A 17,806-nucleotide genomic window follows, 5' to 3' on the forward strand; every position below is an offset into this window, starting at 1 on the left:
CATTTTTTAAAATAATTTTTAATTTAGCTGTTAGTCCCTTTTTCTTTTCTTTTTATTTATTTTATTTATGTGTGGTTTTGGCCTTGCCACATGGCATGTGGGCTCTTAGTTCAAACCCACAGCTCCTGCATTGGAAGTGGAGACTCTCCACCACTGGGCCGCCAGGGAAGTCCCGCTGGTAGCTGTAACATTTGCCTCTCCATTTTTACCATTTAACATCTGTCTCAGCGGAAACCTCTGCCCAGATGACTTAAAGGCACTTGGCAGAGGGGTGCTGGGCACAGGTGGGAGGAGAAATAAATGTGGCGGCCTGCTGTTCCCACGTCTCAGGAGCATCAGCAGCTTCGGCACCCACATCCCGGAGACCCATCCTGCCCTGGGAGCAGAAGCCCGGGCCTCCAGCAGGGTCCTTGGGTGTGACATCTCATGTCAGCCTTGTCCAGGGCTCAGAGACCTTCCCAAGCGATTAAGAGTGATGAGCACAAATCAAGGTGCATTCCTCTAACGTGGTGGGTAATCAAAGTCTTGGAGTCATCTGTATTTTAAAGCCTCTGGAGGGGGCGGGTGGGGAGGGGCAGTGAAGCCCTGTGTCTTACAAATTCCTGCTCTGAGTCACTTGTAAAGCTGGTCATTATTGTGTAGCGCTCAGAATGGCAGCCTCCCCTGGGTCCATGCCCTGTGGATGGTGATCTATCCGAGGGCTACCCTGCGATGGGTGCCACTAGGCTGAAACTTGGGCCCCCGGAGGCAGAGAACCCTGGACCCTCCTTTTCTAGAAAGGCTGGAATCCTGACACCTCCTTGGTTCTTCCACCTCAGCCCCTTCTTCTGGGCCCGTCACAGCAGCATCCCACCAGAGGCCTGAAGACACAGAACAGAAACGAGGGCTGCAGGCTCTGCAGGCAGAGCAGGAGAATATACAAAACGGAGGGGTGGTGTTGGGGGTCCCCCAGAGGCACCGCCACCCCCCTGAGAACGGGAACTCGGGGTGCTGTGACCGCGGCCTGCTCACCACGCACGGGGCGCCCCCTCCTGGTGAGTTCTCCCAGAAGCCACGCGGTCCCCTGCAGGCCCCTCCCAGGGGTCGGGGAGGCTTCCCTTCCCGCTCCTGTTCAGACTCCACCTCCGAACCGTGCCCACCAGAGGCAAGGCCCGCGTGCTCACCTAATTAGGCACCGACAGCTCGTCCCCGTGAAGGACTCAGGAGAGAGACTTCCCGATGGGAAGTGCTCAAACCGCAGCACAAAATAGAATTTAATTGCACCGCTGATAATAAACTGGGTGTATAAAGGAAGCTGATAACTTTAATCTCTTAGACATTATTAATTGGAGGATTATTGGTGAGTCGTCTTCCGAGTGTACTTAGACGGCAGCTCAATTCCCCAGGGGCAGAACCCAAATCCCTTCTCCTCCAGCTCGAGTGACCTGGGCCGGGATGGTATAGTTGACCAAGAGCTGCAGGGGGTGCTTGTTCTTATTTTTGTTTTGTCTTTTATCTCTATAAGCACATCAGGAATGCAGTTCTTAGAGGAAATTTCTTTAGAGGTAGGACTTCCCCGGTGGCTCAGTGGTGAAGAATCCGCCTGCAATGCAGGAGATACAGGTTCAATCCCTGGGTCAGGAAGATTCCCTGGAGGAGGGCGTGGCAACCCGCTCCAGTATTCTTGCCTGGAGAATCCCATGGACAGAGGCGCCTGGCGGGCTACAGCCCATGGGGTTGCAAAGCACTGGACACGACTGAGTGACTAAACAGTGACAGGGCCACTTGGCTGGACTCGAGCAGGAGAGAGAGGGAAAGCCTGGCCTCCGTTCAGGTGTGTTCAGGAAAGGAGGCAGGAGTGTGATCACGTACGCGTTCCCTAACCATTAACCTCACTGACCGCATCAGCCCCGAGGATGAGCTCAGCGGGAGCAGGTGAAGAGGTGCTCCTAGGTGAGGTGCCTGGCACCCTGAAAGCCACCAGGGGTCCCTGAGCTGTGAGAGGCCCTGACTGCAGAAATGCGCTGCCTGGCTGGGGTCCCAGAGCCTCCTGCCTTTCTCTTTTCCCTTCAAGCCTGTGCCCAGAGCTCTGTCTTCTGGGCACCCTGGCTCAGCCTCAGGGCTGGAGCTGCCTGAGTGCAAGTTTCCAGCTGTTCTTGGCCTCCCCCTCCTTTCTGGAGTGAATAGAGACCAACCTGGACCACGATGGGGCCCACCTGTCTGGATCCACATCAAGTCAACCAAAGCGCTCAGACCAGTGGACACATCCTTGCCGCCTAAGAACCCCATCTCGCATGTGACCATATCTCGCATGTCTCCTGTGACCACAGAGATGGGAACTGGGTTAAATTGTGCTCCCAGTTAACTGTTCCCTGCACCCACCATGCGTGAGTCACAGTGTGTGAGCCTCATATGGAAAACGGCAGGAGAGAGTCATTAAACTTTAATGAGCACATATCTCTTTTCCCAGGCTATCAAAATATTTTGATGAGAAAAATATATTTTATTAAAATCAGATGTAGAATTTTTCTCTGCCTTCCCATGTGTTGATTGTTGTAAGAGGCTTTAAGTCAGGAAAAGATTCTTCAGCATTTTGATGGTTGAAGTGAAAGTCACTCAGTCGTGTCCAACTATTTGTGACCCTATGGACTGACTATACAGTCCAGGGAATTCTCCAGGCCAGAACACTGGAGTGGGTAGCCTTTCCCTTCTCTGGGGGATCTTCCCAACCCAGGGATCGAACCCAGGTCTCCCGCATTGCAGGCAGATTCTCTACCAGCTGAGCCACCAGGGAAGCCCTGATGATCTTGATGGTTAATGAAGGGCTATTTGGGGGAGAGGAGAGGACAACACAGGGATTCAGCTGGCCCACAGGGTGGAGGCTGGTGCGGGACCTGGAGCATTGTGCCGGGGGCTTTCCCCCTGGTCTCAGAGAGCAGAGAAGGGTCCCAAGGTTCATGTCCTCACCCAGGTCAACCAGAGCAAGAACACCTTTTGTAGAGAAGCCCCAGAGCACAGGGGCTTGGATGGCTTGGCCCCCTGGGTTCCTCATCCTACCTGGGCAGCTTTGGGTCAGTTCCTCAACACCTCAGCTGTACAATGGTCCAGTAATATCGCTGACCTGTAGGCTACTGGGAGGGATAATAGAAATAACTCTCACAAAGAGCTGAACATGGTACCTCTGTCATGGTGAATGCCCAGTGGGCTGGCCCAGTGGTAAAGAACCCACCTGCCAAGGTAGGAGACGTAGGTTTGATCCCTGGGAAGATCCGCTGCAGGTGGAAACGGCAACCCACTCCAGTATTCTTGCCTGGGAAATCCCATGGACAGAGGAGCTTGGCGGGCTACAGTCCCTGGGGTCGCCAAGAATCTGACACGACTGAGCGACTGAACAACAATCGTTAATACTCGCCCCGTTATTAATCGTAATCATGTGTAAAACAACGCATTGTCGGGGACTGAACGTGTGCTGTTTCTGAGCGCTCAGCCTGGCCCAGGACCTGGTGGTTGCCGGCAAGAGTCCGCTCCCGCCCCGCCCCATCCTCTCTGCGCTGGGATCCTGCACCGAGAAGTGCTCCAGGCAGCAGGGCCCACGGGCTAGAGGGACGGTAACACTCGCCTGGCGGCATCGGACCTGCGCCCTGGGTGTTGAGCATGTGCACGGTTACCTGTGGGACTGTCCTGAGAGGGAGGCCCGTCCTGAAGAGCCTGAAGGAGCCTTGGGGAGGGGGGTGGGCGAGGAGAGGTGGTCACACACCTCAGACCTCCTACTAAGACCTCCTCTCAGTATCTGGGCAACGAACCCCTCCCAGTGCCATTGAAAACAGCTCAGGTCCCACCGCCTCCTTAGGATCATCTCGTAGGCGCGTCCATCTCGTAGGAGCGTCCTGCAGCTGTGTAGAACATCCTCAAACACCAGCAGAACCTGTTTCCTCCTGTGAATGAGGAACGCATTTGCCAGGGAAGAGGGGCTCCCTCTCCTAACAAGCACAGAAGCTCGGGGCTGGCTGCTCGCCCAGATGGCTCCTGAATCAAGACGCTTTCTTGGTTTCTCTTAACAACCCCTGTGCTCCCCTTGGGGCCTAACTAACCTGAGGCCACCTGTAGCATCCTCCTCGCCCGCCTCCTGCCGGCGCTCCAGGAAGCCCCGAATGTAACCAGAGAAGAGCCAGGGGGCCTGGGGCCGTGGTGGCTGCTGAGGCCGGGACCCCAACATCCCAGTTCATACCCTTTATCCAAACTGGGGGCCCCCTGAGGACTAACGAGCGTCCCCCAGGTGCTGGACGGCCACCAGGCAAACTGTGAGACTCAACTGCCATTTCACTCTGTTCTTGTGAGAGCCCAAATACCTGGAAATTTCCATCAAGGCAAAAAAAGAAAAAAAAAAAAAAAACAAGAGCAAAACTCTGAGCTCTAATTATTCCCAACCCCAAACCCTAAACCTTCTCCCCTCCCAGCCTCCCAATGTTTCTCCGCGACTCTGTCGGTACGGGTCCCGGTCACCAGGACGCAGCCCTGCCGCATCCATGGCCCTGCAGTGGGCGGCAGGGCGAGGCAGCTGGAGTGGGCTTCCCCGCGTCTCTTTGGAAGGCGGCGGTGGAAGCTGCTGGCTTCTCTCCCGTGCGCTTCTCGGCTTCGGCCCCTGAGAACCCAAACCCACGTCACTCCCCACGGGGGAACGTGCGGATGAGAAAGTTCTCCTGGTCACCCTGGCAGCGCGGTCTCCCTTTGAACCTCCACAACATTTAGAGTCAAGAAAGGCCGTCTTTCGGATGCTGTGCTGCACAAGGTATCACGCGGAATCCTCCCAGGAGCCTCGTGAGAAACCGAGGCCCAGAGAACTCAAGTGACTGGCCTCGGGACGCACAGCAGCGGCCACCGGGCTTCAGATGCTGAGGGCAGCCCGCCTTCCCCTCGGCTTGCCCACCGTGCTCGCTGTCTCTGGCTCCTCCCCGCAGGGGTCTCCTCAGCACTGCCCTGAACCCCCTGTAGCGAGAGACCAAAGTCCATGTGAAGGCCCACCCTGACGGGCTCCGAGCAGGTGAAGCCCAGATCAATATTCTGATTGATCAATATTCTGGGACCCGGGAGGGTCCAGACCAGCCGTGGCTTCACCTGCTCAGGTAGCTGCGTCTCTCTCCATCCTCTGCTGGTCCCGGAGGGTCAGGCCGTCTGCACCCCACGGCCAGGAGCGCGCACCCCCGGGGCTCCACTGTGAGGCGCGCCTCTCCACCTCCCTCTTGGCGTAGGTGTGAGAAGGAAAGTGAGAGTCGCGGGTAATTGGGCTGCCTCAGACATGTTCCCTCTGCATTCCTGCTTGCTATTTTCTATTCTTAAAAACAAACACGCAGGCAAAGTAGAACATCAAAGATAACGAATCTCGTCTACCTCGTCATATGACCACGCTGTGCTTGAGCTACTAGATCTCCTTTGAAACGATAACTCTATCTTTACCCCACTTAGAGAAGACTGTTATCGTCAAGTAAGACAGCTGTGTCAGAGCCCCAGGGTTACCTTGCCACGTTTGACTCTGGCATAGAGATCTGATTCTTTCCCTGTAAAGTCGGAAAGAAGGAGTTGAGTTGTATACATGTTTTCAAATTTAGTTCAGGATCAAGTTGTAGTCACCGAGCTCCACTGGTCGTTCAGCGACGGCGAAAGCTAATAATGCAAATGACTCTTCAGTGGATTTCAGGAAATAGACTCCTTTCAGCGAAAAAGGAAGTTACTATTTTTGCCTCTCTGCTGTCAGAGATGACAGGGTGTGCAGCGTTTAAAGATGAATGCCCTGGAGTCAGAAAGACCTAGATTCCTATCTGGATCCTGCCGACATCCAGGGTCTGTAATGTGGGCATTTTGTTTATCTTCAATGTTTCATTTCGTGTCAGTAGAATGAGGATGATGTTACTGCCCTCCGCCAAGTCCACAGAGGGTCACCCAAGATAAAGGGAGCACAGCGGTGAGCAGGGCGCCTGCATCACTGTGCGGACCCTGAACGTGCCGTGAGCTGCTGTCCCTGCCATTACTAGTCAGGGTCGGTGCAGAGTCTCCTTCCCCCACTTGCTGTGTGACCTGGAACAGGTCACTTCACTTCTCTGGGCCTCACTTTCCTCATCTACTTCATAGAGTTGTGAGGATTAAATGAGTTAATGTGAGTAAATCCCTTACATCACCATTGTCTAGGAGGTGGTGGTACTCACTAAGGTGTGTCCAACTCTTGCGATCCCATGGGCAGAGGAATTGGCAGGCTTCAGTCCATGGGATTCTCCAGGCAAGAACACTGGAGTGGGTTGCCAGTTCCTTCTCCAGGAGATCTTCCCAACCCAAGAATCGAACCTGCGTCTCCTGCCTTGTAGGCAGATTCTTTACCAACTGAGCTACAAGGGAAGCCCAGTAGGATGTTCCCTAATTACCGGAATACCCTAAATACGCACTGTTCAGTACGAGAGCCACTGGACACATGTAGCTGCTGAGTACTTGAACTGCGGCTCGTACAAGTGAGGAACTGAGTTTTTACTTAATTTAATTTAAATTCATTTAAACATTTAAATAGCCCCATGGGGCTGGCAGATACCATACTGGACAGTCTTGGAACCGTGGCTGACTGTTGTAAAACCATTTGCATTATTTAGTCTATGCCAATTCAGCTCGGCTAGAGAGAAACAGCCGTGGTGGTGTTGGTGAGTATGATTCACAAACAAGCAACTGCTCGTTACCAGCAGTGATAATGCTCCCTGTAGTGGGAGGAGGGAAAAGTTCATTTTCCAGTGATAAGTCACGGAAGACATGACTGGCAGCCCCTGAAATAAACACTGTGAGGTGAACTAATAAATCATGTGAATTATATTGACAACTAAGCTCATTCTTTGTCAAACTTTTCCTTCATTTCAGTTTTGATTTTGAATATAGCTATATATATATTGTAAAGCATATACTTCATGGAAGAGATCTGTGATTTCTTAAAAAGCAGTTCTTTCCCAAAAGTGTGTGTGTGTGTGTGTGTGTATGTTAGTAACTTTCTTGTTTACCAAAGAATCAGAATATTGATCTTTATCATGAAAAAAAACAAGGACTCAGTACGTCAATATTGGTGAATGGTAGTTTAACTTGAAAAAGTATCATATTTTATGTCAACATAAAAAAACGGAAATACTTTAAATGGAATATTGGGGAAAATCGGAGTGCAGAAGTGTTTGCTGTCCCTGAGGATGATGTATGTTTCATCCTGTCCCCTGGTCCAAGTAACGGCTGGTCGTCTGTTCAGTGAGTACACGCTGTGCGTGGCGCATTGTGTAAACCAACACATACTTTGAAGATCCTACGTATATTCTCCATTTTCCTCAAAAGGAGGAGGAAATATTGCCTAAGCAGAAGATGGTGATGTTGAATGTTGGGTTTTTAATGTTCAGTTTGGTTTGAGTTTCTAAATTTCATTGTCTTCTCAGCAGTCAGGCCAAGGACGTTTAAATTCCAGGGGCAGGGGACAAATGTCAGGAAAGGGATGCTGGATCTTTGTTAATTGCAGAAGAAACTCTCCACGATCTGAGAAGGGCCCCCCCTTTCATCGCAGCCTGCTCCCTGCTCCAGTATCAGGGAAGGCTGAGAAGTACTTATTTATGTACCCCTCCAGCAGCTAGTAACAGAGACCATATCTAGGAGCAAACTGATTAGGCACAATACATGAAATTATCTAAGACTTCATATCCTAATCATACTCAGACCTACAGCCCATCTCTGAAGGCCCAGACACTGGGCCAATCTCTCAAATACTAAATCCCCCTATCTCTGTCATCAGTCACCTGTGACCCACTTTCCACAGCAGAAGGGTCCTCCTGTAGAGCTAGCCTACCCGTATGTAAAGGATCCTTAACCACCAGGCCCCTGAGGGCCACAGACGTCCTGGCCTGTAATGAACCCCCTGAAGCCACATGCAAGGTGTGCATGCATCCTGCATTTGTCACTGTGTTTGTCTGTAGAAGGAAAGGTCAGTAGCTGCTATCAGGTTTCTCTAAGGTTCCTGTAATTGCAGTAGAATGCCATGAAGAAAGCAGATGGCTCCAAAATATTTTTCCTCCAAAATCAAAGTGATCATAGCAAATGCTTTCGCCAGTAGTGTCTCTGAAGCAGTTCTACTTTCTTCAATTTAGACAGCTTTTGTAAATGTTATCTTTATCCTCTATTTTTAGAAACCAAAAAGTGTTCTGAGATTTTTTTTTCTTAGGAAAAATATGTTGGATGAACTTGAGAATTAAGCCAAAGATTCTATGTAAAGTATCCCAATAATGGACTTTTATACATCCATCCTTTGTACCATGGGGACTGGCTCCAGGACTCCTGCAGAGACCAAAGCATCCCCAGATGTGCCCAGCTTTGCATTCTGCTGTGCACGCCAGGTTGAGGACCACTCAGGAGACACTGCTTGGCACACAGTCCTTGCTTCGTAGGTGACACCACCTGCTGTCCTCTCCACCGTCATCCACGCCCGCTCCACCCCTGACTCCTCTTTCCAGCTCTCCACCCATCCCACCTTAGGGGGTCGAGATTTGACAGTAATAACCATAGACGATTGGCTATAATTTTCCTTTTTCTTAGAGATTTTTAGTTATTGTTTTAGTTATCAATGTGTCCCAAAGAGTAAAGTCATAAGGTTTTACCCTTCACTCTAGAGTCTCCCAGATTCAACCCCTGGGTTGGGAAGATCCCCTGGAGAAAGGAATGGCAACTCACTCCAGGATCCTTCCCTGAGAATTTCCATAGACAGAGGAGCCTGGCAGGCTACAGTCCATGGGGTCACAGAAGAGCCGTACATGACTGAACGACTAACACTCACTATTACTACTCACTAGACTGAGCGACTTCACTTTCACTTTTCACTTTCATGCATTGGAGAAGGAAATGGCAACCCACTCCAGTATTCTTGCCTGCAGAATCTCAGGGACAGGGGAGCCTAGTGGGCTGCCGTCTATGGGGTCGCACAGAGTTGGACATGACTGAAGCGACTTAGCAGCAGTAGCAGCAGAGTCAATAAGGGAGAATCTTCTTCTTGGGGCAAAGTCCCTCCTTTTTCTGTTCTAGCAAGGCTCATTTCCATTTGACTTTTCCTATGTCATACACTGCTTAAAGAAATAATGTAGTATAATAGCTGGGTTGCTACATGGAAAACTCAAACAACCAATACATTTCCTTCTTAAGCAGTCGATTTAATAGAGCACATATTTACTGGACACCAGCTAGATGCTTGAGTTGAAAGTGGGCTAAAATGAAGTGAATAAAGGAAAATACCCCAAGTATTGCTAATCCAAATGATGTAGTTGAGCCTGTAATGTCTTGAGCCAGCCATTGTGTTAGCTGCTTTATAGGTATTGTCTCATCCTGATCCTTTCCTAGGAGGGAAGGACTAGTTTTATTATCTTGTTCCCCAGTAATTCAGAGTTTGCACAGATCCATCCGTCTGGCATACCAAGCCCCGAAACCAACAAACAAATGCTCCCAGCCGTTTCCTAGCACCTGGTGTCAGTGCTGGGAAAGCAGATAGTCCCAAGCGTGCAGTATTATACATCGTGAACAGCATAAGGACCGAAATAATACTAACAGCAACCCTAATAATAGTGTTCTACAACGATTACCCCATAGGAACATCCACCTTGTTTCAGAAAACTGAGTCTCAGAAAGGTTGAGACCTTACAAGACCTCACAGCTAGTAAGGCCCGAAGCTGTCATTGAACTCTGGCCGCTTTGCCGCATACCCAGTGCTTCTGTTTTTTAAACTTTTTATTCTGTATTGACATGTAGCCAGTTAACAATGTTGTGATGCTTTCAGGTGAGCAGCGAAGGGGCTTTCAGCCATACATGTACATGACATGTATGTACATATGTGTATGTACATGACATGTATGTACATACATGTCATGTACATGCATCCATTCTCCCCCAAACTCCCTCCCATCCAGGCCACCACATAGCATTGAGCAGAGCTCCCGGTGCTGTACCGGAGGTCCTTGTTGGTTCTCCATTTTGAATATAGCAGTGCGTACACGTCTGGAACACACCCGGTACATCTGAGGCTTGTGATACGTAAACTCACCCCAAACAGCCTTCTAGCTTCAGATATCCAGACTGGGGAGGAAAAGTCTTTTTTTGCCTGTTTTAGCATTCAGATTCCTCTTCTTCAATGATGAGGACTCCCTCCTTGGATGTATTTCTTTCTCAAGTACCTCCAGGAGCGTTTTCTTCCTCTTGAACTCAGGGATCCCTCCCGTCCTGGCAGGAAACCTGAACCCTTTCCAGGAGCAGAGTCCACCTGTCCTCCCTGGCCGCGGAAAGCTGTTGCTACCCTGAATGTACTTCCACCTCCTGCTGCCGGGAACAGCCAGTGGCCGAGGTTGATAACCTGAACTCTAATTAGGGTGGTTTTCATAATGAGGAAAAGACTGTGATTCTAATTAGCAATTTTCCATCTTTTTCTCAACAAGTATCCCCCAGTCAAAGCAATATCCTCATCACATTGGCTCCTTTGCCAAAAAATGGCCACACTGTAAAACAGAAGGAAAAGCAAAGATGGGTAAAGATGTAAAGGTGCAGAAAGAGGCTTTGTGTGGGGCTAACATGCTTCTTTCTCCTCCAACTCACTCCTCAGGTCCGTGGTGCTCAGGTCGTGGGTTCCAACATGGTGGTGACGGTTGAGTTCACCAATCCTTTAAAAGAGACACTTCGCAATGTCTGGATCCGCCTGGATGGTCCCGGAGTGACGAAACCCTTGAGGAAGATGTTCCGGTGAGCACTGGGGGAGGTGGGGACCTGGGGTAGGACCGTGGGACGTTCCTCTTTCTCCATCTTTTCCCAACTCACATCTAGCCCCGGTGAACATGTCTGAGAAGCTGCTCCCTCCTTATTTACAAGTCTCTGGGGCTTGGGGTGTTGGTTTGACCAGCACCATCAATTCTTAAAACCACTCTAATGGGGTGGGTACTATTATTAGCTCCCTTTGGCAGTGGAGAAACCTGAAGCTTTGAGAGACTGACTGGTTTGTCCCAAGTTGTACAGTGTGTAGAAATAAGTCTGCATCCAGAAGTAGGATGGCTGCTTCCAGATCCCCAAAGTCAAGAGTTTTGCAAACTGCCTCGTTCTTCTAGTATTCACAGGGTATCCACTATGAGTCAGGTGTCATGAGTTAGGACCCTGGCAGGAGTCCTTTCTTTCCAACCCTACTCCAAGATCTTACCAATCCGAGCACTCTCTAGAATTGTTGCTTTCACTAGAAAAAAAAGGTGAGCCTAGAGAATTCTGATGCTGGGAAAGACCCTGATGCTGGGAAAGATCAAAAGTGAAAGGAGAAGGGGGTGGCAGAGGATGAGATGATTAGATAGCATCACCAACTCAATGGGCATGAATTTGAGCAAGCTCCAGGAGAGAGTGGAGGACAGAGGAGCCTGGCCTGCTGCAGTCCATGAGGTCACAAAGAGTCAGACACGACTGAACAACAGCGGAGAGTTCTAGACTTGGTTTCCTGTTTAGGGGACCAACAGCCGTTCCAGGCCCGTTGCTTGAAGGTCTGCTTTTGGCACACCTCACACCGTCAGACTGTGCCTACAGCTCTCAGCTTCTGTGACTTCTAGTGACAAAGAGTGTCACAGACAAGACAGCCCATTCCATGGTCAGATAGTTGTAGTGGCTGGAAAACAATTCCACCTTTCAGTCCCACCAGTGGGCCTAGTCTGCCACCTGGACCCGTACAGAGAAGAAGGTACATTTGTCTCCCACCTGATGGCTTGCAAATGTCTGCAAACTGCTGTCTGATCTTCCCGCATCTTCTCTACTTCTCCCCAGCTTCATTCCCCTCACCCCTAATGCAGTTTCAACTCACTCCCTCACGTACATCCTCCAATTTGTCAGGGCTCCTCTTAAAGTGTGACACCCAGAATGGACCCCAATCTCGGAGGTTTATCACTTTCATTTCTACCACAAATAAGGCCCCATCAGCATCAATCAGTCCAGCGTATTTCCTGTGGGGTGACCTTCTAAGGCACAGAGAAAGAGGGGGAGGTATGTGGAAACTGCCTTATGACCCAGATACGTTAGGAATTTCCCCAGCTCCCTTTGTGGAGGACTCTGAGTCTGTAAGACAAGAGCAAGGCCCTCCTTCACCCTCTCTGAGACATCTTTAAGACGATGTGCCCCCTGAAGACTGCCTTTCTGTCGAATCACAGCACTCACAGCTTCTGCATCTGAGCATTTAAGAGGGGCCTGATGCCGGCAGATGCAAGAAACAACAGAGAAAACAGTTTGAGTGCTTTAATAAAAAAAAAAAAACCACAAGCACAAAATATAACAACACTTCTATGCTAATAGGGAAGCTGCCGGGAAAAAAAAAAAAAAAGGAATTAAATTAGAAATCAACTCCAGCTAGCGGAAGAGGTCAGAGGAGCGTGCCCCACTTTCGTCAGAAACGACAGTCTCGCTCACCCGTTCTCACACCTTCCCACTCGACTCAGATGCAAGAATCGCTCAGGCGAAGTGAAACACGTTTCTTCTTCAAAGCAGCCCCCTGCTGGAGCCAATTTTTCCTCCTCCAACAGTAACCCCACAAGCTTCATCTGAGGGTACCAGAACCTCCTGCCACCTTGACACCGTGGCTGTGCAAGAATCCCACCTTGGTTGCAAGCTAACGCGAGGAAAGAGGCAACCTGTGCATTAGAGGAAAAGGTGGCCCCGCAGCGAGCAGAGGCCCAGCGCTGGCGAGACACCGACTCGGAGGGCTGAGTGTCCAGGGCCGTCAGGGGTGCGTGTGCGCTCAGTCGTGTCTCACTCTTTGCCACCCCGTGGACTGTGGCCCACCAGGCTCCTCTTCCATGGGACTTTCCAGGCAAGAATACTGGAGGGGGTAGCCATGCCCTCCTCCAGGGGATCTTCCCACCCCAGCACTCTAATCCCTGTCTCCTGGGTCTCCTGCGTTGGCAGGCAGATTCTTTCTTCTCACTGAGCCACCTGGGAAGTCCAGGTGCATTGCTTATGGTTAATACCTGACATTGGGGAAGGGTAAAAGGAGCTGAATTGGGGCAAGGACGGAGGAGGCCATTCCCTACATGGTGGACGCAAGGCAGTGTCCCACCCACACTCTGCCTTAGGCTCCATCAGTAATCGCTTCAACACACAGATCTCCAGCGCATCAGTAATAGAGCCCGGTCCGCAGTCTCTCGTGGGGATACAGGTCCAGAGGGTGGATCTCTGCAAAGCAAGGGAAGCTCTGTTTCTCAGAGACTGCCAGGAATTGGAAATAAGTTAACACAGGAAGTGTTTTATGATCTAGGCTGGGCTTGGGACTTTAGGGAGACCACTGCTTTCCCTGTTTCCTCCTGATTCCTCCTCCTCACACCTTCACAAGCAAGACAGGAGCCAGCCAGCACCCACGTCCATCTTGTCAGACGACTGATACACAGCTGTGTACCCTGTCCTGTGAAAACCTGATCAAAGAGTGGCAGGTCCGTGTAACAACTTGGACCCTTCAAGTGCAATTCTTTGGGACCAACCAGAACCCTTCACAGGGCTGTATTCTTTTCTCAGATACACACCTTGAATAGTCAAGGGAGTGCCCACTCCACTCGGCATCCACACCCCTGCCAGGGCCCTAGGCGGCAGGGAGTCTGGAGCTCCAAGCAGAGGCTCTGGTAGGCGGGTGCTGGCGAGCAGGGAGCTGAACGGGGAACAGGTGGTGCCTTGTCCATGGCCCACTTGGCAGAGCTGACTCTACTCTGAGACGATTCACCTTACCGCTCTCTCTGTGCTTCCTCCTGCCGTCCTTGGATGCTCAGAGGTGCTGCCCCCTGAGACCCACAGCTGTCAAGTTTCTGCTTTTGATAATTCCAGAACATCAAATAATTCCTCTTCCAGATGCTTATTTTTTTTTTTTTTTTCTTTAAAAAACGATCAGGTTCAGTAAGTTATCTTAAGAGGAAAGTTCCCCGACTTTGGGCTGTGGTTTGAGATTTTGAGTCTCTCAAGTAGGACAGGGGGCTGGACACGAGGAGGACGAGCAAGGCAGTTGCAGCTTACTGTAATCATAATCCCTTAAGCCCGCCTGCGTTCAGGATGATAAATGGCCGGCACATCCTGATAGCTCAGCCCATTACTGAGAATCATTTATCACCACACGTATCCCTGGGAATACAGGGCTCTTCCAGTATTACTCCACTCACCCAGATGGGGAGATGATGCTTTTCTTTCTGCATGCAGGCCTTTATCTGTAGGAAAATGCATACTTCGACATGGATGTGTCTCTTTGTGGGTATCTTGGATGATACTCATGAGCGGGCATGGGTACATGGATGAATACCATTATGGGGGCGAGCTGATGAATTAGAGCAAATAATGAACCCACTCCACTATTCTTGCCTGGGAAATCCCACAGACAGAGGAGCCTGGCGGGCTACAGTCCATGGGGTTGCAAAGAGTCGCACACGACTGAGCGACTAACGTTCAACAATTCATTCAATGAAGTAAAGCTCGGGGGTACTGTTTCTGTTTGAGGGAGTTACCTTCCTTCTATGGCCGTCGGCCAGATCCTTAAACCAGACAGCTATTTCACAAAATGTTCCTGATGGATCACTTGGGGGAAACAAAGGAAAAGGGAATGAATGAATCAGGGTTTGCTCTTGAGAAACAAATATCTAAAAACCTATATTCGTATTGAAACGCCTATTTAAATTAAGGGTAGAGAACTGTTTCTCTGCATCCAGGCAGGGAGAACCATCCTCAGTTATGTTACAGAGAGCTCAGGCATTGCAAACGATGACCAAAGCTGATGGTAAATAATAAAACAGTAATTAAACGGCAGCTGCAGCATATATCTAATATGTGGCATTTAGCCATATCTTGCCATCGTTCCAAGTGCAACATGAGTACCAGCTCGCTCACCCTCTCCACATCCTCTTCAGTATTTCATAGTGCCCACCGTTTACAGGTGAAGAAGCCCATGGTGAGGTCAGTGTGTTCCAAACTTCAATCATAAAATCAATTTACCGAGTTGGAAAAATTCTCCCATATGTAGGCTATATGTGTGCACTGGTCACATAATATGGCTTTTCTGTAACTCAGTGAGATCATGTATATAGCCACATTTCTAAAGAACAAATGCCAGATTAATGGAGACACCGAGATTCTCAAAACCAATGCCTAGAGGAGCCCCAGAGAGAGACGCCCCCAAGCCTCAGAGGCATTTCCCAGGTCACCGGCCACAGATGACAAACACACAGCAGGAAGGTGCGTGGGCAAGTGACCCACGCTGGGTGAGGCAGGGTCGAGAATAACAGGGCGGGCCAGATCCCAAGCCCAAGAACAGGTCTGTCCCAAGGGGATGGGCCAGAACGAGTGAAGAGCATCACGACCTCAGTATAGGAAGCTGTGGATTCAGATAGAAGTCTGATCCCAGGAGGGACCTTTAGCCCCCACATGAACTGAGAGCATGTTTATGAGGCTACTGCAGAGGCTTGGGGGTTCTCGGCATGGGCCACGTCCACCAGGAGGCAGGCAGATGCATCCAAGCGGAAGGAACCATGACCCATGGGGCTGTGGCTGACCGAGCCTCGAATAGGAGCCCTGATCGGGTGGTGACTGGGAAACCGGCCGACCAGGCCCTTCTGTCTTCCAATCACCATCAAGTGAGAGAAAGAGCGCCAGTGACCCAGACCTTCACAGTGGGAAACGCGATCTGCCTCTCGGGAGTAAAACCTTTCCTGCCTCTTCCATCCTTTCAGGGAAATCCGGCCCAACTCCACCGTGCAGTGGGAAGAGCTGTGTCGGCCCTGGGTCTCCGGCCCCCGGAAGCTGATCGCCAGCCTGACCAGCGACTCCCTGAGGCACGTGTACGGCGAGCTGGACTTGCAGATTCAGAGACGACCTTCGATGTAGATGCACGGAGGGCCGAGCTGGACCCAGGCACCTGGCCTCTTGTAGTCTTGGCTGAGGAAGTTCTAATGCAGAAATAGTCAGCTCTTGCTTTAACTTAGCTGTGAAGCCCTGGACAGGACTGGATAGGCTCCCAGAGTGGTGACGGCGTGTATTTCAAAGACACGCTTTTCAGTGTGGCTATTCAATGCGCAAGGTAGTTTTTAATCACCCCACCTTCCAAAGGATTCTGAGCATTAGCTTTAATTAAGCCCTAATTAGGCTCTCGGAGCTCATAAGAGTAAAAGTCATCATTTATCATCTCAAATGGCTGCAGCTCCAACATCAGAGGACTTCCCTTGCCTGGGGATTTGCTCAATACGTGGCCTCATGTAAAACAGGGCTTCTCATCCCCCTACTCAGCCTTTTGGGGATCACATACTCCCCAAATGGGAAGGAAGGACATGATTTGGGCCCTAGAATTCTATTCCCCTTTCTTGGAATCAGGTTTTAGCCTCCATATCAGAATATCTTCCCCAGGAATTGAGTGCAGCATCATTTTTCTTCTTGGCAAAGCCAGGGAAAGGTCTTCCATCTTGCACCTGCGGCAAAGCGACCGCCTGCCAAATTTCACAGATTTACGTTGTGAGAAGAGGTGGCTCCATATTAACAAATTGCATTTGCGGGGAACTTAATCCCCGAAGACGAGATACGAAAGCAGGTGCAATCTCAGATCTATTAAATAATGTAGTTTTATAGTGCTTTTTTTAGGAGGTGTCACACCATGGCCCGAACGGGAGGAACCAACGGCCCTGACTTTAACCCTTTGGGGGCTGTAGTATTAGAAATTAACCAGACCGACTTAAGACAGTGGGGATGAGGAATTAACCTCCTTTATTAGTGATTGTACTTCACCTGTCTCCCTGGAAGCATCTCTTTGGCACAATGACCCAGGTCCAGGTACAGTTTTAGAGACAGAATAAACCCAACAAGTTGGAGAAGCTGGCAGATTTAGTGACCAGATGTGGAAGGGCAGCCACTACTTCTCTCATGCTTCACATCCCCTGTGTTGAGACCTCAGCTCAGCACACAAGTGCTAGAAGCTGAAACAGACTCCACCCTGCAAACAGCCAGTGGGACTGCACAGCCGATGGCAGAGGACACGGATATCACTGGAGTTCGGCTCTAAGGTTCCAACAGGCAAGGCGACCAAATATTTATCTGCAAGGCTGATTTTTTTGTCCAAATTACCAAACCGATATGCCTAGAGTATGATTTAGGTCGGTAAATTGTGCTTCTTAGCAGAAGAAAGGAAAGACGAATAGTGAGGAGGAAGCAGGGGGAACGCCAGAATGGAATTGTGTGTGGTCTCTACAACCACATTTCTAGGCCTTTGAGACGGCTCCTGAGCCTTCGGCACTGGAATCCATGAGGGTTAGCCAGTCCCCTTCACAGACGCCTCGTACCTAACTCTACTAAGTAATCCCCCAGCATTTGCCAAGGCTTCCAATGCTCAGTTCTAAAATGAAATGCATTTTGCTGGACTGTTAAACCGGCTTACTGTAGTATATTCTTATTAACTAGAATGTAATCAAAGCTTAAAATAAAGCTAATCTGATTGTATTTGCACCTGTACAGAAGTGAAGGCTTTTGCTTTTCAATACAACGTACTACTAACCACGGCTGCTTGAGAAACCACCCTTCCTTGGCAGCAGGTGGCTCACCCTGGAGAGTGAAACAAGCATCTCTCCTTGAGGGAAAATAACTCAAATGGGTAATGACGTTACACTTAGCCTTCCTCATGGCTCTCTCTACATTTTATTAACCTCACTCAACTAAGGAGGAAGTTTGGTTCAAAAATCAGCTTCCAGAAACTTCAAAATCTGTGCAGACACTTTTTTCATGAGTAATCTCATGAATCATTATGATGACTCAGTGGACAAGCCAG

General features: G+C 50.0%; 1 protein-coding gene across 1 annotated transcript in view; it reads left to right on the plus strand.

The window, feature by feature from the left end:
* The window catches only part of F13A1 (coagulation factor XIII A chain), a 143,654-nt gene extending 126,167 nt beyond the window's left edge, over positions 1 to 17,487 (plus strand). The window contains exons 14-15 of the mRNA XM_019986089.2: positions 10,616 to 10,752; positions 15,729 to 17,487. Coding sequence (XP_019841648.2) covers positions 10,616 to 10,752; positions 15,729 to 15,882 — 291 coding nt within the window. The 3' untranslated portion in view covers positions 15,883 to 17,487. The remainder of the gene's footprint in view (positions 1 to 10,615; positions 10,753 to 15,728) is intronic.
* The last annotated feature ends 319 nt before the right edge of the window (positions 17,488 to 17,806 follow it).

The sequence above is a fragment of the Bos indicus genome, chromosome 23 (genome assembly GCF_029378745.1).
Source record: "Bos indicus isolate NIAB-ARS_2022 breed Sahiwal x Tharparkar chromosome 23, NIAB-ARS_B.indTharparkar_mat_pri_1.0, whole genome shotgun sequence".
Taxonomy (NCBI): Eukaryota; Metazoa; Chordata; class Mammalia; order Artiodactyla; family Bovidae; genus Bos; species Bos indicus.